Here is a 23,988-nt window from a genome sequence, read left to right as displayed (position 1 = left end):
ACTTATAAATTACCTTCTGTGACTTCTCGGCCACCATGATGACAAGATCAAAATCATACGTTCCCAATGAATGATCATACAGCTCATTGACATCAACCAGGAATAACAGGTACTTTAGCGCATCCTCTGCACTCACAGCATCAGAGGCAGTTGGAGGATTCTCTGTAATGTAAAAAGCTATGGAAGTTAACACCAGCCAAGGTTAATGTGACTTAAAAAGATACTTTTGTTTAATAAAGATAGAAATAAACTGGCAGAAAAATTTATTACGGACAAAACATTTCTGATGGACATAATGTTTTTGCAGAATCTTAATCTTTTAAAAGATATCTAGGCAGAAGGCTGAGTCACTGTTTTACAGAAATGGCTCAAAGTAGTATGCGAGGTAGTCCAAGAAACTGCTTAAGAGTGACACAAATACCAACCACATTTGCCCACTAGCAGTCCAGGTGTTAAATCATCAATTCTTTAGAAATGACACTAAGGTTGCAGAGACGATACACATGTTTGACGAGGGTGATTAAAAATCTGAAGGAAAAATAAAGCCTCTACAGAAACTTCATCTTAGGGATATTTTATTCCTACAGAGTGCTACAGTTTTTCCAAATCTCTAAAAGGACTGTGTGATCAGAAGACAGTCTCAGTTTAAAAAGAGCTAGAGGATTACAACAAGCTGTGGGACTGAATGGCGGAATCAAGTGTCGGAGTCGAGATCAGAATTAACAGAGTAATCTTCAAATGAGATCTGTAGGGAATCTCATATTGCCACTAGTCTTTAACAATTAGGGATAGTCATTGGTCACATCAAGAAATGTCCATATTCTGTAATCTTTTTCATAGTCATGCTCAGGCCCAGTTATTATGGTACTGCCATTGGACTTCATAGGAGATCCTGACCAACTCGATGAGATTAATCTCACACGTCATCTCTATTAGAACCAGGCAGAATTTGCTAAATGCCATTTCTGGTTTACATGCTCTATGTTCAAATGTCACACATGTATTTGAAGGACACAATTTTGGATTCTAAAGAAGCAACTGCAAACAGAATTTTGCACCTGCCCCCCCAAGATTCTCTCAAAAGGGCAGGAACTTCCCTAAATATCCTTGGAGAAAGTATTGCTTCCCTGCGCCACCACTTTCAAAGATCACCGACCTCCGCTAGGTACAAGATACTCTTCCCATCAGAGATGGTTGTCAAGCAAGTAGAGCTTTGTGAATTTATGCAGAAGCCTATGTTGCTGCCTGACAGATGTTAAGAACAAGCACTTTGTGTGCCAACACAGTGGTAGCAGTCTTGACCCTGGTTGAATGAGCCCTCAGCAGTTCAAGAGGCTACTTCTTGGGAAATGTGTAGCAGATCATAAAGCAAAGGATTATCCTTGTTGAGCGAGATATTTTCAGCACTGCTTTACCGTTCTGGCCCCAGAGACCCCCACATAAAGCTTATCACCCACCCAATAGTCTCTGGTACGAGCAATGTAAAATCTTAAAGGTCTTTTAGGGTCCAGCCAATGGAGACTCCGCCTCTTTTGAGGGGTGAGGTGGAGAAAAATCATTGGGAAAGTGATGCACTGCTAAACAAGAAAAGGAGTCACAAAGTTTGCCAAAAATGCTGTCCGGTTATCAGCACCAGGTTGTCTGGGATAAAGGTTGTTTAGGGCAGCTGCAATGAGAGGGCCTGGAGCTCACTCTTAGGACAAGCTAATGCGACCATTGTCGCAATGAGGAAGATAGTTTCGGGAGTCAGAAGATGCAATTAGCAGCTATGCATTGGCTTGAAATGAGTGCACATGAGAAACTTTCGGACCACGAGATCCCACTTTGGCATCACAAACGGTTTTATGATTGCGCTCCCTCTGACTCACCTAAAATTGCAGACGCCTGTTTCGCTGACTGGGGAGCTGTGAGATGACGGGGAAGAGCGGGTGCCCCCAAGTCGTTCCCCGGTCCAAACCAACTTTTCTGCTGGAGGCGGCCCCCACGGATGAGGCACTGCTGTGGTCACGTACCGGAGCTGCTGCTCCCTTGTCAGATGGGGCCTGTGGCATGACGAGGCAGTTGGTGCATGTGCTCCAAACTGGCGAGCGGCCTGAAGATAGTCACCCTCCATCAACTGAAGTCAACAACCTTTTATTGTTCTCACCAGTTGCACACAGGCTATCTTTTGAGTTTAAAATAGTGCATTTTGCCCCAAAAGTGAATTTTAATTTTGCCAACCACTCTAGACCTATCCTCTCAATAGAAAGCACAGCCTGCATTAACTATGCACCCTATTTAATCTGGAGGGACTGTCTGCCTGCAGCCTAACTGCTAATGTCTAAACAGCAATATAGCTGCTGTGCCACAAAGGCGGGTGGCTGGGGCCACATCTTGACATGCCGGGTGGACCAAAGTGCGAATGCCTGAGGAGGACTGGAGTCTGCTGTGGCCCTTTCTGAACCGGACTGAGGATGCTAGTTTCGTTCCCGTTGTCAGCATACTTTGAACCCTGCAATGGTTGTTGTTGGAGAAGCTATCACTAATTGATAAGGTGAGGAGGTTGGAGTCTGCCCATGGAGGCCGTCATTACTTTGTGCCCGGCCGTGCTGTATCCACCTCCATACATGTGCCCTTCTTAACCACTGTGAGTCCCTAACATCACCATACCAGCAGCAAGAGCCGAACCTCAGCTCCTTGCTGTGCTTGACTGCGGGTTTTTTGAGGATCCCCAAGATATATAGTATATTAGCATTGAATGATTTTCTTAGCAATTAATGAAACACAGGAAAAGATGACTTTTATTCCATCCCCCCCCCTCAGGTCTGTCCCTTGCCACCAGGTGGATCCTTTCCACTGCTCTGCCTGGTCTGACCCTCTCCTGATGACTGACGAGATGCTGTTGGCGCTTTACGAGGAAACAGCAAGACATTGCAGGCACTTCTGTGGGAGTGGATTCCCCGACTTTCCCAAGATCTTGGAAATCCTTGGATCCAGATAGGCAGTGGATGGGCAGTAGCTAAGGGAGAACCACTGACTCTTCACCCAGGTCTCCGGTCACTCAGCTGCATTCCCCACACCCCTAACTGCCTTCCCAACTGCTTGTGCTGCCCCACATGAGGCAAGCGGGTAATGGATGTGGCGTTCAAACTCTCCTATGGACTGGTGCCCTTCTGACCATAACTGAGAGGAGTCGGTCTGCTCTCCACTGTCTCTCTGCTGCTGCCCAACTTCACTCTTGTGAGCTCTTGTGTACGGTGGCAGATCCTTTCTTTGTTTTGAACTCTCTCTCCCTCCACCCTAAGTCACCACGGGTAAAGACAACACTTCTGGCTCCACCTCTCAACCCAAAATAGACAAGTTTACTACCAGTGCCCCTGAAATGCTTAAGAAACTACCTGATGGAGACCCCAGCGTGACATCTCACGAGTCTTCAGATGTATTCAGATCCTCAAAGCAATCCAGACATCCCAAGAGTCCTTTGAATCCAAAATTGGTGAGGTTGGCGTTGAAGTCGCCCTACTGAGCCAGGACCTCAGATCGGTGTTGGGCTGAGTGACTGAGCTGCAGGGCTCCTCCAATCTTAAATCCAAGGTAGCTTCTCCGAGGATGAAAATCCGCTCCTTAGAGGACAGAACATTAGACGCAGAGAATCGCTCCCAGAAAAGTAATGTCCGCCTGGTGAGCTTTCTGGAAGGAGCCGAGTGCCCCCCATCCAACCACCTTCATGGTAACATGGTTTTGATCCTGGATGCTAGAGGTATGACTATCACCCTGCTTCCTGGTCAAGTGGGCACAACATGAATTGGTGTAGCCGCACCCCAATCACCCCCCTAAGCACCTCGACGACCACTGATCATTAATCCTAATTTTCATGATCGGGAGGCAGTCCTCAGGGAGCCAGAACTCAATACCTGCTTCTTTATCAATCCTCACATATCATGATCTTTCTGAACTACACCAAAGCAAACTCAATGGAAATCCTTTGATGCGTTAAACAGAAGCTCAGAACAATGCCCATCCTTTATGCACTGCTTTTCCCTGCGAAACTTCGTATTGTGCATAACTCCTGCTCTCATTTCTTTGACACCTGTGAAGTTGCCTTGGAGCGGGCCACTGAACAATAAACTCTTCGTGAACATGACCCTCTGAGGGTGGGGCCTGCAATCACCCCTAGGATTCCAAAGCCAACTGGTGCCCAATCTCAACTTTGTCCTAACCCAGAAACAGGAAGGGGGGGAAATAAGAGATCTTCAACAGCCTCGACATCTGACCATAATGACTCTCAACCCGAATCCACAGAAGGTGTCACTCCTCCGCCTTCCCAGATTTTGACTGTATCTGGGTACAATACAGCCGCAGAGCAGAAACCTCATGTCGGGGGTGCCATCAATATAATTAACTCCAATGTTTGCCAGACCATAGCCTTGACCCAGGATGCCTTCTAGAAATGAGTATTCTCATACTAAAATGCATGAAAATGGGGAGGCTGTTCTTGAATGCCCCAGTTTCTGTGTTTATATGTTAATGATGTGTATTTGTGGCGAAAGTTGCTTCTGGGGTAGAAGTGTTGGGTTGGGGGGGGGGAGAGTGGAATCATTTTAACGGGTGTTATGTTTGCTATTTTTTATTACAAAGGCATGCTTACCTGACCATTGCTCCGTGACACCACCGCTGTTGCTCTACCAGGGGTTCCCATCTACTTACTAGCAGTTCTAACATGTACTTCACCCTCATCAGACAAGTTACTTACCTTCGGGAATGCTTTATCTGGTAGAGACAATATCTAGTTGCAGATTGCTTACCTTAGAATTTCCCCCAGGCGTCAGTCTCGATCTGGAGATTTTTTTTTTAGCAGTGCCCCTGCACACCCTTAGGTGGTGTTGATTGGCTTTGTGTCTGTCATAAGCGTCGTCGGCGCCGTAAATGATATTGCAGGTCCTATATAGGTGCCAGCCCTGGCGCACCGATGTCAGTTTCTTTTCACAACTTTCCATGCCAGAAGCACAGAGCCATGAAGAACCGTGACCAGTAGTGTTCAAAACTATGGCTCTGAAAGGAAAGTCCCTGTCCCTAGAAATCAGTTCGCAGAGTGGGGAGGATGGGTGGGTCGGTAAGGAATCAGCAGCTAGATATTGTCTCTACCAGATAAGGTGTTACCAAAGGTAAGAAACATGTACATCTGATAGAGACATCTACTTGCAGATTCCTAACCTTAGAATAGATACCCAAGCAATCCCATCCCCGGAGGAGGGTCTGCGTACCAAGATCACACAAGAAAGCCCTGCAGGACCGAACGGGCAAAGGGCCCATCCCTATGGACCTGACTGTCCAGTCAGTAGTTTTTGGTAAATGTGTGCAGAGATGCTCACGTTGCCGTCTGACAGATGTTCAGGACTGGAACTCAGCGTGCTAATACAGTGGTTGCAGCTTTAGCTCTGGTAAAATGAGCGCACAAACCCCCAGGGGGTTGCTTCTTAGCCACTGCATAGCACATTTTAATGCAGAATTTGACCGATCCAACAAAGAGTTGATCATCCACCCGGAAATCTTTGATATTATCAAGGAAGAACACAACGCCCTTTTTGGGCCCAGGTGGTGAAGTCTCTCCTCTTCTTAGAAGAACGTGTGAGTGTGTAAAAAATAGGCAAGGTGATGGAATGGCCTACATGGAAGGGCGTAACCACTTTCAGAAGAAAGGAGATCCATGTGCGAAGCGCCACTTTGTGAGGATAGATGGAAAGTTATGGTGGTTATCAGACAATGCTTGCAGCTCACTCACCCTGCGGACAGATGTAATGGCCACAAAGAAGGCTATTTTCAAAGGGAGAAGCCTGAGAAGACAATTGTGGAGAGGTCTGAAAGGAGTGCACATGAGGAATGTCAGAACCAGATCCAAATCCCATTGGGACATAATGAATGGGGAAGGATGAAACATATGAGTATGGCCTTAAAGGAAACTATGTACAATAGGAGATTAAAACAAAGAAAGCTGATCAGGCAGCCTCAAGAAAGCAGAGATTACAGACAAATAACCTTTTAGAGTGCCCAAAGCAGAGTCCTGCTGGGCCAACAAAAGTATAAATAAGAGAATCTCAATGAGAGGATCAGAGAGGGGGTAAATAGATTTGTCTGTGCACCATTCCACAAATTTCTTCCAAAGAAAGGTGTGCACCAGTTTGGTGGAAGGACGCCTGGCTGCCAAAATAACGTTACAGACTTTGGGCGGAAGGTCAAAAGCTGTCAACTGCTGCGGCTCAATTTCCACGCAAGAAGGCGGAGACTGAACAGGGTCGGGTGGAGAACCCTCCTTTGCTGCGGTGACAGAAGATCCTCCCAAAGGGGAAGTCTGATCGGAGGTTTTATGGCCATGCCTAATAGCTTGGGATACCAGACTCATTGTGCCCAGTCCGGAGTCAAAAGGATTACTTGGGCACAGTCATTCTTGAGAACTCTGGCCAGAAGTAGTATGGGTGGAAAGGCTTACTGGAGGCCTGAGCTGCACTCAAGACAAAAAGCGTTGCTGAGTGAGTGCTGCCTTGGAAACTCCAACACACAATAATTAAGACATTGTGTGTTCTCTGCAGAGGAGAACAGATTTAACCAGAGATCTCCCCACTGAAGAAAGAGACTTTGTGCCACCTCCGGATGAAGACACCATTTGTGATTGACTAAGCATTGTGAACTGAGTTCGTCCGCTTTGGCGTTCAGAGAGCCCCCCAGATGTTGAATAACCGGGGAAATGCCTTATACAAAAAACGCAGGATGCGAACGGGTGTCCCCCACCAGAGTGTATGGAGTAGTTAGACAAGAGCTGGGGAAGAGTGGAACCCTGAAAGGTAAATACCTAGAAGATCCCCAGCGGCCGGGTGCAGAGGTAAGTTATCCAGTTTCCCCATAGGCTAACATGGGGACATCACGGTTGGAGAATGCAGAAGCAGGACGGAACCAGAGGAAACCAAAGGCGGATTAGGGGTAAAGAGGGCTTTCAAAACAAGGAGTGTAGTAAGCTGGCCTGGTTTGTGGTGGGTACCTAAGGTACTTACACCTTATACCAGGTCCAGCTATCCCCTATTAGTGAAGTGTAGGCAGTGCCTAGAAGCCAGGTTCTCTAGAGAGAGCTGTGGATGAGCAGCCAAGGCTTATCTAGGAGACATGCAAAGCTTATGCAGTTCCATACAGCACTTACAAACGTGAAAAAACACTCAGTGTTACAAAGATAAAGGTACTTCATTTTAGTGACACAATACTAAGAAGTACTAGAGAGGCAACCAGTAGGAGGTAAGTAACACACTAAATATATACACTAGTTACCAGAAATAGGTATAGACAGTGATAGAAAACAGTGCAAATGCATTTAGACTATTGTGATCCTAGGGGGAGCCCAAACCATTTACTAAAAAAAATGGAATGTGAACACAGGACCCCCACCTAGGTAAGTGGAACGTGTAGAGGGGAGCTCAGGGTACTAGGAAACCCCACAGGTAAGTACCACAGTGTCCCCTAGCGACCAGGAGGAAAGGAGGAAATTGCTAGATTTTCCCCCAAAAAGAAGGAAAAGAAGAAAATGCAACACCCTTGACAAGACTGCAAGAAACCAGCAGTGGATTCCTGAAGAGGAAGACCTGTGGAAGAAGGGGACCAAGCTCAGAAGTCACAGAAGAGTCCAGGAGGAGTAGGAGCTACTACCCACCCAACTGTTAATGCAGGAGTTGGTTGACGGTGATGTGAAGAAGGTCAGCACTGCCGCCCTGGAGTTGGGGAAGAGTTCCTGAAGGATGCAGACGATGTCTCAGGCTGAAAGAAGAATTGCAGGCAGGTGTTGGTGCAGGATTTCCACCTACAAGCCTTGGCCATGGCAAATATCACGGTTGGCGGAAAGTAAGGATGCTGAGGACCAGCAAGCCCCAGGAGAACTCAACCCAGGAGAAGGAGAGCCAGAGGGGACCCTCACCGACACAGAGAGCCCATAAGAGTAGAGGGAGCACCCACAGGAGTCCCACAGCATGGGGACACAGGAGTCGCAGAAGAGCCCACACAGCACAACTGGAGAAGGGTCCCTCGCCAAAGGAAAACCACACAGATGGCTATGCGTCACAAGAAGGAGTTCTGGGGGCTGGAGCTACACTTAACCTGAAGATCCCTTAGAGGAGATGCAAACAAGCGTTGGCAGCTGCAAGAGATGCAGTGCAATGGGGGTACTGTCCTGCGTGGGAAGGAAAGGGCTTACCTTCACCAAAGTTGGAAAGCTGGCAGAAAGGACCAAGAGGACTACTCCGGGCCACCACCCAGGATGTAGGATCCACACAGCTCGGGATGAGAGGAGGTCCATGTAGCCGGGCATTGTTGTAGTAGGTGCCTACAGATGCAAGGGAGTGACTCCTTCACTTCAAGGGGGATTCCTTCTTCCTTTTTGTGCAGACTGAAGACTTACCACCCTCAGAGGATGCACAGCCGGGGAAATGTTTCAGAAGCTGGAAGGAGCCATGGAAACAATGTTGCAAGAAGAGTCTTCGTCGTGGATGCAGATTCTCGGTTCCTGGAGGGTCCAGTTGTGGTTCCAGTGGCTAGAAGTCAAAGAAAGGTTGCAGAGGAGTCCTGCTGGAATCTTGCAAGCCGAATCGGAGGACCCATCCAAGAGAGAGACCCTAAATAGCCCTGAAAGGGGACTGGTCACCTAGCCAGGTGACCACCTATCAGGAGGGGGCTCTGACGTCACCTGCCTGACCTGGCCACTCAAATACTCCCAGAGGTCCCTGCCAACATTGGATTCAAGATGGCAGAACCTAGGGACCCTCTGGAGGAGCTCTGGGCATCACCCCAGAGGTGGTGATGGACAGGGGAGTGGTCATTCCCCTTTCCATTGTCCAAATTCACTTCAGAGCAGGGAATGGAGGTCCCTGAACTGGTGTAGACTGGTTTATGCACGGAAGGCACCATATGTGCCCTTCAAAGCATACCAGTGGCTTGGGGAGGCTATCCAAACACCTACTTCCAAAGGGAGAGGGTGTTACACCCCTCTCCCAAAGGAAATCATTTGTTCTGCCTTCCTGGGTTTCAGATGTTCAAGTAGCAGGAGGGCAGAAACCTGTCTAAGGGGTGGCAGCAGCTTGGGCTACCTGTAAAAACCCCAGATGCCTCATCAGAAGCCTCATAGGGGCAATGCTGGAGGTTGTCTAACAGGCCCACAGAGTGCATGGAATCATTCTTCCATATTGGCAACAGTATTGGGGTATGATTCCGACATGTTTGATACCAAACATTCCTAGGTTCAGAGATACCATTATGCAGCTGGACATAGGTAGTGACCTATGTCCAGTACATGCATAAAATGGCGTCCTACACTCACGAAATCCAGGAAAATGGAACTGAAGTTCGTGGGGGCACCTCTGCTAGTGCAGGGGTGCCATCAAACACAGGTACTTGCACCCTGCCCTCTGGACTAGGAGGGCCTGCCATAGGGGTGACTTACAGTGACCTATAGTGAAAAGGGGTGCATGCACCATTTCCCGCAGGCTGCAATGGCAGGCCTGCAGAACGCTTTGCATGGGCTCCCTATGGGTGGCATAATACATGCTGCAGCCCATGGGGATCCCCTGGCACCCCAATGCCTGGGTACCATATCCTAGGAACTTACATTGGGACACCAGTATGGCAAATGTGGGGTACAAATGGTACAAGTTACCAAGTTAGAAGAGAGAGAGCATAATCACTGAGGTCCTGGTTAGCAGGATCCCAGTGAACACTGTCAAACACACTGACAACAGGCAGAAATGGGGGTAACCATGCCTAGAAAGAGGGTATTTACCTATAAGGGGACAGAGTCTAGTCCATGCAGGAGTGTCCAGGTGGGGCAGGAGCCAGTGCCTACCCTTCTGTAGCTGAAGATCTGGGTTGACGGTGATAGATGAAGTCCAGCTGCGGGGTCCAGGACCTACAAAGGAGTCCCTAAAGTCAATTATGAGCTGTCCCTCGATGGTCGCCGGATTGCAGAGGGGTTGGTGGTCAGGATGGCCACCAAAAAGCAAATGCAAGAGGAGCTGTTGGAGGTTTTGCAGAGCTGTGGAAGACTAGCAAGGTCCTGGGAACTTGACCCTTAGTAGGGAGTCCGGGCTGAAGCTCAGAAGACAATCGGAGTCCCCCCACAAGCAACCCACTAGCAGGAGGCACAGTAAGTCGCAATGAGGCCCAGTCAGCACTCCTGGACAGGAGTCCCACGTCGCTGAAGGAGCAGAGAGGAAACTGTCCTTGCAGAGGTAGAGTGCTGGGAGACGGGGCTATTTGGAGCCTGAAGATCCCTCAGAGCAGGAGTCAACAAGCCTCGGTTGGTGCAACAGTCGCAGTGGCAGAGGCAGGGGCTTACCGTCTCCCACTTTGGATAGAAGGCAGAAAGGATCCAGGGAATCCCTCAGAACCACCACCTGTGTTGGAGAATCTTCGCAGATCCATAGGACGGAAGATCCCACCAGCCGGATGTCGTTGTCTTAGGTGCCTGTGGATGCAGGGAAGTGACTCCTTCACTTCAAGGGAGATTTCTTCTCGCTTCGTTGGTGCAGCTGAAGTCTTGCCAACCCCAGAGGATGCACAACTATTGAAATGTTGCAGATTGCGGACAGGAGGCGCAGAAACAATGCTGCAAGGAGAAGTCTTCTCAGGCGCTGGACTCTTGTTCTGTTTCTGTGTTGCCCAGCAGTGGTTCCCGAGGCCAGGTGCAGAAGATATTTTTGCAGAGAGGTCCTGGTGGAGTCTTGCACAAAGAATCTTGGGACCCACCCTCAAGGGAGTCCCTAAATAACACAAAAAGGGGGTTTGGTCAATCTCTGGAGTGACCACCTTTTAGGGGGGTCTCTGACATCACCTACCTGGCCTATCCGGTCAGGTGCTCCCAGAGGCCTCTGCCCATCTTGGTTTCAGGATGGCAGAACCAAGTGGTCACCTGGAGGAGCCCTGTGTACCATCCTTGGGGTGGAGCTGGACATGGGAAGGTATACTCCCTTTTCCTTTGTGTGCTGTGTATCAGAGCAGGGACCAGTAGTCCCTGGACTGGTGCAAACCAGATTATGCAAGGAGGGCACCAAATGTGCCCTTTAAAGCAGCCCAGTGGCGTGGGGAGGCTACCCCTCCTCAGCCCAGTAACGCCTATTTTCAAAGGAAAGGAAGTTGCACTCCTCTCCTACAGGAAATCCTTTTTTCTGCTGTCCCCTGGTCAAGCAGCAGTAGGGCAGAATAGTGCCTGAGAGGCTTCAGCTGTGTGGACTACCCGCAGACCCTGGAAGATTGGTAGGAGCAGAACTGGGGGATCCTCTAAGGAACCCCCCAGGGTGCATGGAATCATGCCACAAGTACTGGAATTAGTATTGGGGTATAATTCTGACTTGTTTGATACCAAACATGCCCAGGTTCGGAGTTACCAAGATTATGTAGCTGGACTACAGGTAGTGGCCATTACATAGCTATAATGGCCTCCCCACACTTGTAAAGTCAAGGGAATTGGAACTGCAGTTTGTAGGGGCATCTCTGCTCATGCAGGGGTGCCCACACACACAGGGACCTGCACCCTGCCCTTTGGGCAGAAAGGGGCCATCATAGGGGTGACTTACAGTGACCTGGTGTAGTGAGCAGCAGTGAAAGGATGCATGAACCTTTCCACACATTCTGCTATGGCAGGCCTGCAGACATGCTGCAGTCCATGGGGGACCCCTGGTGTACCACTGTCCTGGGTACCTAAGTACCACCTATTAGGGACTTGCAGGGGTACATCCCAGTATGCCAATTGTGGGGTGAAGAAGTACCAAGACAACCAAATTTAGAGGAGACAGCACAATCACTGGGGTCCTGTTTACCAGGATTCCAGTGAAAACAGTCCAAGCACACTGACATCAGGCAAAAAGTGGGGGTAACCATGCCAGAAAGGGGACTTTCCTACACACAACCCCACCCCACCTTGCGTGTTGCAGTACCACATGGTGGTGGTGTTGTCCACCAAACACCCGCACTACTTTCCCTTTGAGAGAGGTAAGGAATCCTTTCAAAACCAGTCTGACCACCTGGTGTTCCAACAAGCTGATGTGGAGTCCGGACTTCGCCAGAGACCAGATGCTTCTGATCTCTGCCTCTCCCAGATGGCCGCCCCATCCCAGGACTGACTCATCTGTCACTATTGTCAGATCTGGTTGGAGGGAGAGGGTTCTAACTTTGACCCAACAGCGGGTTTTTAACCACCACTGCAAATATCACGCAGTTCCCTCCAAGATCTGGATCATGTAGTAGAGATTTCCCTGATGCTGCGCCTGGTTGAACTTTAGGTCCCAATGCAGAGCCTTAATATGCCATCGGGCAGGTGTCACTAGTAAGATGCAGGAGGCCATGAGGCCCAGCAGCCTCAGTCATTATCACCAAAATTCAAGATAGAAGCCAAAACATCTGTATCATCGCCTGAATATCCTGGACTCACAACTTGGAGGATAAGCCTGAAACTGCACTGTATCCAGAACAGCTTCGATAAAAGAAGAGGAAGTCTGGTGTGACTTCGGCACATTTATAGTGAACTCCAGCAAATTAAGGAGGTCTGCTGTAGTCTGAAGGTGAGAGGCGACAGTCTGGGACGTGCCCGCCTTCAACAGCCAGTCACTGAGGAAGGAGAAGACTGAAGCCTTTGACCTGCGCACATGATCTGCAACCACAGCCTTCACCTTGGTGAACACCTGAGGGGCGCTGGTACGGCCAAAAAGGAGCAAGGTGAACTGAAAGTGCTTGTGGCATACCGTTAACCCAAAGTATCGTCTGTGGGCAGGCAGGACGGGGATATGAAAATAAGCGTCTTTCAAGTCCAACACAACTATCCAGTCTCCTGGGTCCAGGGCAGATAAAACCTGAGCCAGAGTAGGGATTTTGAACTTCTCCTTCTTGAGGAAGAGATTGAGGGACTGATGTACTAGGAATGGGCAGAGGCCCTTGTCCTTTTTGGTTACCAGAACGTAGAGGTGTAGGGAGCTGAGTTCTGGTTGCAGTACCACCCTACTTTTTGCCTTGTTTTCAGATGCAACTTTGACTGAAGTGCACCAGGTTCCTGCTAATGAGGTCCCCAGTGCCAGTGTTCCTTCCCTAAAACAAGACACCTGGTCACATGATTCCCAAGTGACCTGGCCCTTCAGTCCCCAACAAGTCCCTAGTAAATGGCACCCCTGGTACCTAGGGCATGGGTACTGAAGAGGGCCCCCGCAGAGCTGCAGCACAACTTGTGCCAGTCTGAGGGACCCAGCACCATGCCATTGCAGGCTGCGTAACAAGGTGCACCCACATTTGGAAACACAACATGATATACACAAAACACTTATTGTTAAATCTATAAGTCACCCCTACTGCAGGTCTTCAGTCCTAAGGCAGGGTGCATTATTATATTATAAGTGAGGGCATATATGCATGAGCAAATATGTTCCTACTGTGTCTTTGTGGATTCTTAGACAGAGTAAGTGTACAGGGAAGCCATTTTAAATAGAAGTACTGGACCCTGGCCAATAAGGGCTTCCCAGGTATATAGTGGCTTCTCTGAACCAAGGAATTTTTAGTATCAAACATCTCATATTAATAAACCCTCACTGATTCTAGTGTTTGGTTTATTAATACGTGCCTCTTTGAAAACCTACAAACTGCTGGTGAGCTCACTGACCTATTCTAGCCAGCCTCCAGTCTCAAAAGCTCAGAAACCAGAGCGTGTCCGGGGGTGTTGGGGTGATACTTGCCCCTCCCCACATGATGACCTGCATTCCAAGGCAGGAGCTTCAGAGAAGCTGTAGGAAGCTGGCTCTCTTTATAGTGCACTAAAATGAATTACACTGTGCAGAGAGTCCAATGGATCCCCAATTGGTATTGCATAGGCAAAAGTAGATAGGACTAATGCTCTATCTGTGGTAGCGAGCAATTAGCCTTATCAGAGGGTAGTGCTAAGCATTTGTTGTACTCACTGAGGTAATACATGAGACACACTCTCAATGAATAAATCAGAGACAAATTTAGAAAAATAACAATTCGGTTTATGTAAGTTTCAACCCCAAGAACTTCGTAATCAGGTAAGTAAACTTCTAAGCATAAATACTTTGCAGTTTCAAAAATAGACACAGTGCAATTTTCAGAGTTCTCTGAATGTTATCCTACGGAGGAAAAACAATGTTCAGCAGACACAGTGTTAACAATGACTTACAAAGTCAATCTCAGGGAGTTAAGGTAAGTACTGGGCACTGATCAGAACCACACCAACAGGTCACCCCGGGCGGCAGGCATAAGGTGCCCAATAGGTTCCTATAGGAGTCTGACACTGTGACAAACAGGCTACAGGCTCTAGCAGGGAAGGGGACAACAAACGGGTAGGTAGAAGACTTGGGGTGCTCCGGGATGTAGCTGCACCTTTGGTCCTCTTCTCCTATGCCCAGGAGGGACAGATATAGGGGTGTATTTAGGTGCTGGGTTTTCACATCCTGGAGCACTCGCGGTCAAGGGTCCTGTGTGTTGAGGCTGCAGGCGTTGTGGGGAGTCTGGCTGGGATGGACCCAGGGTGGACTTGAGCTCTTTGGAGTCAGGAGACATCATTGGCACCAGTGACACACCTCAGCTGGGGTCAGGGGTCACAGGTGCAGTGGTTGCTGAAGATGTCGGAAGTTCTCTCTGTGGGAGTGGGGGTCTGCAAAAAGAGGCTTTAGGTGTCTTGGGAGAGTCCTAGATGGGTGATGCCCAATCCCTACAGGAAGTGGTCATCTAGGGGGTGTAGTGATCTCAAGGATAAGTAGCCCATTGGCTACTACCCCTCACTCCCCTTAACACCCCCAAAATTGAGTATTTAGTGCACCCCGATACCAGACCCTCAGATCTTTGCTGGACACAAAAGAAGGAGAGGAGAAGAAGGCTGCTGAACCAGAGAACCGAGGAGCACGACTGACCTGGTACCAACCCTGTCGGCCTCCCTGCTGCATCCGACCCTCAAGGATCCACTTACCTGTCCTGCCATTGCAGCCTCCAAGAAATGGAGAGAGCTGCTAGTGCTTGGCTAATTGCCAGGAGGAACTCTCTTAGAGTAGAGGAGCTGCTCCCCTGCATCCACAGGCACCGAAGAAAGACTTGAGAGGACCGGAACCGCCAGAAACCTGATGCCGGACATCACTACTGTACCCGAGATGCCCAGCCTGTGTCAAAGTCGACTGACAGTGTCAGCGTGGTCCCCAGGCCCCCCAGAAAAGAAGCATGTGTGCTTGCCCACTGTGGACTTCATAACGGTGTCTGCAAACTGTTTCTACAGACCTTCCTGCAACTGCGAGTAACCAGGAGGCAAAGACTCAACGCCCTAGGACACCTCTGCACCTGTCCACCCTGGGCCCAGTAGAAGAGAACCAAGGGTATCCCCACATCTTCCCACCCAATGAGACATCAGCCCACTGGTCGAAGTGGATCCCCAGTCCGCACCAGCTGAGGGTTTCTGTGGGCTCACCTACAACAGTGAAGAACTCCAGTGCTGAACCCGATGCCAGAAGACACCACAGCACTGGCGCCCTACAGCCTGAGGAGGAGTGGGCAGATGGTGTCCCGTTATGCCCAAAGACCTGAAGGGTTGTGCCCCCCTGTCAGTTCCCCTGAACTGTCCTCCCAGGCCATCCCTGCAGCGACTTTGTAACTGGACTGATCACCATAAACTTGAATGGAACACCTAACGCATTAACACACCTCTGCACCCGGACGCGCCAGAGCTCCCTCAGGTGACCTGTTGGTGTGGCCTTGGACCTTGCCCCAAAACCCTTTAAGTCCAGGAGATTGGTCCTGTACGTTGTTGTACTCTACCTGGAATGCCATCTTTGTTTTCCTCCATAAGATTGCTTTGCAGCTTCCTGAATATGCACTATGTACTTTTAAAAATTCAAAAAATGTATAACTGGAAAAGTACTCACCTGACTTCAGTGAGCTTGGTATCATAGTTTATATAAAAATATGTGTTATTTATTCAAACTGGTGTTGGATTCCTTTATTGAGTGGGTGTCTCACTAACTGCATAAGCGTGTGTCTTATATGCTCAGCACTACCCTATGATAAGCCAAACTGCTCGACCACACTACCTAAAAAGGGGAGGATATGGGATGTAATTTGTGCCTATGTGATACCTCTGGGGATTGCTTGGACTTTTTTCAAAGTTTACCTTAATTTGGTCCACTATATAAAGAGTAAGCTTTCAACAGCTTCCAACAAGCGGGAATAACAACCACAACTTACTTCTGGCATAGGAACTCTCTCTATGGCTCCCTTGGCCAAGAGAGCCATAACCTCCTTGCAGAGAAGTGTCAAGTGACCCTCTGTCATCTGATTGTAGGATGATGGCATGGATGGAGGGTTGTCTCTATGGGGAGAGAGTAGCCCCTTCAGACTATCTGCAAAAACCACCTCTCTGATGAGATGGACTGCCAGCAGAGCAGGTGATGGCGAATCCCAAATTCAACTGGTCCCTGGTGGGGAATAGTCAGACTAGGAAGGTTTGGATGGAGCTTCAGGAGGGAGGGGTGTTGGACTGTGGGACATATGGCTCCCTGATCCACAAGGATGGTGTATCCCACGTCGCAGGCCACGCAGAGCCTGGGAAGCATGCGCAACACAGTGGCTGGATGGAAATGGACATGGTTGGGTGCCCCTTCCGTAGACATGAAAGGGGCAATAAGCAGTGTAAGGGGGTAAAAAGCAGCTGCAAGGCCCAAGGACCTGGCTGTAGGACAAGAATCCTAGACGTGCTCAAGCGCCAAATTTGCTTTGTCTCCAAAGAGACAGGGCCATCAGAGGGCATGTCCATCGAGGTAGATTGGACATCCCTCGAAAAGCCAGACGTCCTCAACCAGGCATGGTGCCTCAGGGACACCATCAATGCAACCGCTCTGCCAAATGAGTTGGGCCTGTCCAGTCCACATCTGATCATAAACTTTGTTGTGTCCCTCCCATCAGCAACAGCTTGAAAGTATACAGCCCGCGCCTCCTACAGGACCTGTGGCGGCACTTGTGCAACTGTATCCCACAGCATGCGGGAGTACTGTCCCAAAACGCATGCAGTGTTCACGGACCACAATGCCAGGCTGGAGGAAGAAAACATCTTCTTCCCATGTTGGACCAGTCTCTTTGATTCCCTATCCGGGGTACAGAAGGGAACGTGTCCCAGGGGTGGGTCAGTTGTAGAAGTAAGATGGTGGTGGGCAAAAGTCCTGTTCAAAGGAGCCCCTGTGCTGCGTCTGAAGCTATAGCAGAAAACATTCCTAGAAAACTCAGAGCTGCTCTCACTGAGATCTAGGGCTTGTGCTGAAACATGGTGTAGATGAACAATGAACCGGCACAGGTTTTGGAGACAGACTAGATGTCAGCACAGAAGTCACTTTTGAACCTGAAATGAGTTAACGGGGTTTAGATGGTGCAGGGGACATCTCCTTCTCCTCTGAAGGTAACTTAACCGGAGGCCCTTGCAGATCCTTGGGGCCCAGAGGCAGCAAAGGGAGCTGGAAGAATGGCAAAAATAAGCAGCATGGCCTAACTCAATTATGTTTTTGTGTAACTTTGTAACATTAAACAATTTGTCTAGTGTTAGAAATGGGGTCTCTAGTTGGCAGTCGGTTTGCACCCAGCCCAAGTAGGGACCCTCTCTTTATTCCGGATAAGGGAGATACCCGCTCAGATAACCCCTGCTCACTCCCTTGGTAGCTTGGCACGAGCAGTCAGGCTTATCTCAGAAGCACTGTGTAAAGCATTTGCACATAACACACAGAAATAAGTGAAGACACTACAAAAGGACACCACACCAGTTTTAGAAAAATATCCAATATTTATTTATCTATATAAAAAAAGACCAAATACGATAACAATCAGGCATACAGTAATAAATATATGAATTCTGCAAGATTTACTCAAAAATATAGTTCCTTGAAGTCGATAGCTCCACCTGGGGTATCACGGCGTCGTAATCAACAAAACCAACAGTTCAGGCCGGCCGCGGTGTCACAGGCCAGCTACGGTGTCAGGAAGACCCGCAAACAGTACCTCTGAAATTGCAGGGTGTTGGGATCCTCGCGGCGTTGCTGGTGTCGGTTCCGGAGTCGGTGCTGGAGTCGTTGGGCCCTTGAAGTAACATGCGATGCCGATTGAACTCCGGGCTGATGAAGTCAGGAGCGCTGGTGTGGATGGCGTCGAGCTGCGGTGCGAAGCGGGACAATGCGACCTGCGGTGCCCTCAGGTCATGGTGCAGGCAGTGGGTCGGTGACTGTATCCAGCGGCCTCGCTGAGACCAGAGCTGTGGTATGAAGCGGGGCGGTGCGAAGTGCGGGGTCACCAGGTCACGGTGCAGGCAGCGGTGTTGTCATACCTGAAGCAATGTCGTCGGTAGGCCCAAGCCAGCAGTGCGGGACGGGACGGTGCTTCGTGACCCTCACTAGCGGTGTCCCCAGGCCACGGTGCAGGCAGCGATGCCGGTGACGACACTGGAGTCGATGGTGCTGGCGTTGGTGGATCGAGGTTGTAGTGCTGGACAGGACGGTGCTAAGTGTACCTCACGAGCAGTGTCCATAGGCCGTCACGGTGCAGGCAGCGACGCTGGTGTCCGCAGGAGCGTCGTCGTCAGAGATGCCCAGGCTGCAGTGTGAGCAAGGCGATGCTGGAGTGTGGGGCCCACAGGTCGCGGTGCGAGCAGCGGCTTGGTGAAGTCGTCTGATGATGGCATCGGTGAGACCAGGGTCGCAGTCCAAAGCGGTGCAGTGGGGCTCCGTGTGGCGTCGGCAGGACACAATGCAGACCAGTGGTGTCATTGGTTTCGTCGCAGTGGTTTCTCCTCTTGAACAGCACAAAACACACAGTTCCCAGTGCTGCAGATCGAGGAAACTGAAGTCTTTGGTGTCCATGAGATTTTGAACAGGAGGCAAGCCCTACTCCAAGCACTTGGACAATTTTCAGGCAGAAGCAGCAACTGCAGGGCAGTCCAGCAAAGCAACACAGCAAAGGGACAGTACTCCTCCTCCAGCTCTTCAGCTCTTCTCTTGGGTAGAGGTTCTTCTTGATTCCAGAAAGATTCTAAAAGTCTGGGGTTTTGGGTCCAATACTTATAACCCCTTTCTGCCTTTGAAGCTGGCAAACTTCAAAGCAAAGTCTCAAGTGTTTGCAAGATCCTTCCTTCTCCTGGCCAGGCCCCAGACACACACCAGGGGGTTGGAGCCTGCATTGTGTGAGGGCAGGCACAGTATTTTCTGGTGCAAGCAGCCACTCCTACCTCCCATCTAGCTCATATGGCTCATCATGATATGCAGGCTACACCCCAGCTCCCTTTGTGTCACTGTCTAGAGGAGAGACAGCCAAACTGTCAAACTGGCCCAGCTGGGGAATCCACAAACAGGCAGAGTCACAGAATGGTTTAAGCAAGAAAATGCCTCCTTTCTAAAAGTTACATTTTCAAAATCGCAATCAAAAACAGACTTCACTAAAAGATGTATTTTTAAATTGTGAGTTCAGAGGCCCCAAACTCCACATCTCTATTTGCTCTCAAAGGAAAGTTGCACTTTAAAGTTATTTAAAGGCCGCCCCAATGTTAACCTATGAGAGAGATAGGCCTTGCAACAGTGAAACCCGAATGTGGCAGTATTTTACTGTTAGAACATGTAAAACACACAGTGCACCCTGCCCATGGGGCTACCTAGGGCCTACCTTAAGGGTGCCTTACATGTATTAAAAGGAATGTTTTGGGCCTGGCAAGTGGGTACACTTGCCAGGTCAAACTGAAAGTTTAAAACTGCACACACAGAGACTACAGTGGCATGTCTCAGCCATGTTTACAGGGCTACTTATGTGGGTGGCGCAGTCAGTGCTGCAGGCCCACTAGTAGCATTTGATTTACAGGCCCTGGGCCCATCTAGTGCACTTTACTAGGGATTTACCAGTAAATAAAATATGCCAACCATGGATAAACCCATCAATGGTGCAATTTACATAGGAAGCACTTGCACTTTAGCACTGATCAGCAGTGGTAAAGTGTGCAGAAAACAATAAACCAGCAAAAACAGAGTCCAGTAAATCAAAATCAGGAGGTCAGAAGGCAAAAAGACAGGGGAGACATGCCAAAAAGCTGTCAGGTCTAACATCTAGAAAATGTAATTTGAGATGTAATGAATATGTATGGAATTCATGCTTAAAATAATATATACTTTTGTTTGAATGATTATATAACTATAATTTAAACTTTACATTTATTGAATAATTTATTGATTTTAACAGCTCAGTACTGTGTATGTTTCTGGTCAGCTCTGAAAAAGCGGGGTGTTCGCTAAGCACATGTTGGTTAGTTGTATAGGCTATATGATGGCATTCTAAGGAGAAAATTTTTGAGAAAATGTACTGATCATACATTTTTTCTGTGTTCTATGTGAAATGGACGGGCTATGATTTAACATAAATTAGTGCACGTTTATGTTTGATCAATAATACAATTAACCTAGTGAGTAACTAGGGATATGGGAGGTGCAATGCTGGGCTTTTTCTTGGCTTATCACATTAGGTTTAGCGACAGGTCAAAGCTATTCATAAAAAATCAGGCCAAAAAACTGACTCGTCCATCACACAAATGTTGAATTCTGAACTATCACTTTTCCTTATGGGGAGCCAGACACACCACATATCCACGTATACCTATGGTTTTGCTAAATACTGAAAAGGTCTTTCACTGGAAAGACTGGTCATTCTTGATACAATTCTTAGAAAAGGTACAGGTTGGTTGAGATTTAGAAGATGGTTACTGCTGAGCTATAATGGTCTATCTATCAAAATAAACTCAAATGGCTGAGAATATCAAAATTGGAAGGGGCATCAGATATTGTAAGGTAGGAATGACTCAGGAACCAGATCACTGTCTTCAATCGGTGCTTTAAATCAGGCAGTGTTGTTACGCTGCCAAACCAAATACATCCTATTTTCAACTGCTAACTTATAATCATAACATTCCTAACCTAACTACAGCCTTTGTTCTACATTCTGCTTCTTAAAGGTATGACAAAATACTATGGGGGTCATTCTGACCCCGGCCGGCGGCGGAAGCCGCCGGCCTGGCTGGGACCGCCAGAATACCGCTGCGTGGTCAAAAGACCGCCGCGGGTATTCTGGGTTTCCCGCTGGGCTGGTGGGCGACCGCCAGAAGGCCGCCCACCAGCCCAGCGGGAAACACCCTTCCATGAGGATGCCGGCTCCGAATGGAGCCGGCGGAGTGGAAGGGGTGCGATGGGTGCAGTTGCACCCGTCGCGATTTTCAGTGTCTGCATGGCAGACACTGAAAATCTTGGTGGGGCCCTGTTACGGGGGCCCCTGCAGTGCACTGCAGGGGCCCCCAGGGGCCCCACGACACCCCATACCGCCATCCTCTGCCTGGCGGCCAAAACCGCCAGGAACAGGATGGCGGTCGGAATCCCCATGGTGGCGCAGCAAGCTGCGCCGCCATGGAGGATTCCCCAGGGCAGCGGAAAACCGGCGGTACACCGCCGGTTTTCCGTTTCTGACCGCGGCTGTACCGCCGCGGTCAGAATGCCCAAGGGAGCACCGCCAGCCTGTTGGCGGTGCTCCCGCGGTCGTTGGCCCTGGCGGATTTTACCGCCAGGGTCAGAATGACCCCCTATATCTTCCCCCTCTTTAAAAAAAAAAAAAGAATAATTAAAATTAACAAAAATGAAAAATGAAACATTATAAACAAAATAGCAACATCAATAACTGTAACAGTCTAATTAACACTGTTGAATTAATCTCTTAGGTCCTTTAATAACCGCTTCTGGATTTTCTAACACCACAATTAGTATAATTGATAATCAATCAATCAAAAAATGTATTAAGCGCGCTACTCACCCAGAAGGGTCTCAAGGCGCTGTGTGTTGGGGGGGAGGGATGCTGTTATACTGCTCAAAAAGCCATGCCTTTAGGTGCTTCTGAAAGACGGGAGGTCCTGGGTCTTGCGTAGGTTGTTGGGGAGGGAGTTCCAGGTCTTGGGGGCGAGGTGGGAGAAGGATCTGCCTCCGGAGGTGGTGTGTTGGATGCGGGGGACTGTGGCGAGGGCGGGGGGAGCAGAGCGGAGGAGGTCAAGTGGGAGCGTGGAAGTTTACTCGTTCATTGAGGTAGGCTGGTCCAGTGTTGTGGAGGGATTTGTGGGCGTGGATGAGGATTTTGAAGACGATCCTTTTTCTGATGGGCAGCCAGTGAAGGGTTCTGAGGTGAGCGGGTTGTGTTTGTGGCATGGGAGGTTGAGGATGAGGCATGCAGCTGCGTTCTGGATACGATGGAGTTTCTGCTGAAGCTTGGCTGTGGTACCAGCGTGGAGGGCGTTTCTGTATCTGCTGCTGATGAGTGCATGGGTGATGTTTTTTCTGGTTTCTATGGGAATCCATTTGAAGGTCCGTAGCATACGAAGGGTGTTGAAACAGGAGGATAATATGGTGTTGATTTGCTGGGCCATGAAGAGAGATGAGTCTAAGATGATGCCGAGGTTGTGTGCATGGGTGGAGGGTGTTGGGGGTGGTCCGAGGGTGGTGGGCCACCGGGAGACGTCCCATATTGTCTTGTTGGGGCTGAAGATGATGATTTCTGTTTTGTTGGAGTTGAGTTTGAGGTGGCTTGCAGTCATCCATTTGGCGGTGTTGAGGAGTCCGGCGTGGAGGTTTGTCTTGGTGGTGGAAGGGTTCCTGGTGAGGGAGATGATGAGCTGGGTGTCGTCTGCGTACGAGATGATGGTGATTCCGTGGGGGCGGAGGATGTTGGCGAGTGGGGCCATGTAAATGTTGAACAGGGTAGGGGTGAGGGAGGACCCTTGGGGGACCCCGCAAATGATCTTGGTTGTTGGGGACTGGAAGGGAGGGAGGCGGACTTTCTGGGTTCTTTCGGCGAGGAAAGAGGCGAGCCAGTCTAGGGCCTTGTGCCGGATATCTGCGTCAAAAAGGCGTGTGCAGAGGGTTTGGTGGCAAACAGTGTCGAAGGCTTCAGAGAGGTCCAGGAGGATGAGTGCGACGGTCTCGCCCTTGTCGACTCTGGTCCTGATGTCGTCTGTGCAAGCGATGAGGGCGGTCTCAGTGCTGTGGTTGTTGCGAAATCCAGACTGGGAGGCTTCAAGTGAGTTGTTTTCCTCTAAGAAGTGAGACAGTTGGGCGTTCACTATCTCCTCAGCGACCTTGGCGGGGAAGGGGAGAAGAGAGACTGGGCGGTAGTTAGTGAGGTCTTCCGGGTCTGCTTTGGGTTTTTTGAGGTAACACGTGAGTATCTAAAATTAGATCATTTAAACAAATATCAATTTCACAGCTTCTTCCTCCATCCTTTTCACCAGTATCATGTGTATCTACTGTTGATGGCTTACATTTTATGAAATGCGAGACATTGACCCCTTTATTCACGTCACAGTCAAAGTATTTGGATCAAAATAAGTTTTAGATGTCTTTGTTTGTGGCTGCTTAAGCAGCACTAAATCAGTTAGCTGGTAGTCTTGAACTTCGACATGTCTTTTCTTGTCTGCATAACTTTTCATTTTTTCTTCTGCTAGTATATCCTGTTTGAGAACTTCTTCATGACATTCTTGAGACTTGGAGACTCTGTCTCACCTGTCCACCTGTCCAAACATCAATGCTGATAGGCATTTTCCAGTTCTTTCATGAATGGCATTTCTCTAGTCTCTCAACACTTGACATAACGCTTGATTTAATGTTACTTCCATTAATTTTGCTCTGTGACCTGTTATTTTGTTTAAGTACTCATAAATCGCTCAATCATTTCAGTTGCTTGTAGCCAATGAGGGAATATTTTCCTACGAACTACTCTCATACAGTTAATATTTTAAACTCTTCACCATTAAATGGTGGTCCAATGTCAGCTTTACATTTTGCCTTTTGTTGATGCCAGCTTCGATTGAAAGTGTGCTGGGACCCTGCTAACCAGGCCCGGGCACCAGTGTTCTTTCACTAAAACTGTACCTTTGTCTCCATAATTGGCACAGCCCTG

The 23,988-nt window shown here is 49.0% G+C and overlaps 1 protein-coding gene across 1 annotated transcript in view; it reads right to left on the bottom strand.

The window, feature by feature from the left end:
• ELP1 (elongator acetyltransferase complex subunit 1) overlaps window positions 1–23,988 on the bottom strand; it is an 886,544-nt gene that overhangs the window by 452,290 nt on the left and 410,266 nt on the right. The window contains exon 25 of the mRNA XM_069235684.1: window positions 14–162. Within this exon, the coding sequence (XP_069091785.1) occupies window positions 14–162 (149 nt within the window). The remainder of the gene's footprint in view (window positions 1–13; window positions 163–23,988) is intronic.

This window comes from Pleurodeles waltl, chromosome 1_2 (assembly GCF_031143425.1).
Source record: "Pleurodeles waltl isolate 20211129_DDA chromosome 1_2, aPleWal1.hap1.20221129, whole genome shotgun sequence".
Lineage (NCBI taxonomy): Eukaryota > Metazoa > Chordata > Amphibia > Caudata > Salamandridae > Pleurodeles > Pleurodeles waltl.
Note: the sequence above shows the minus strand (reverse complement) of the source record. Positions and strands in the feature narration are given on the sequence as shown.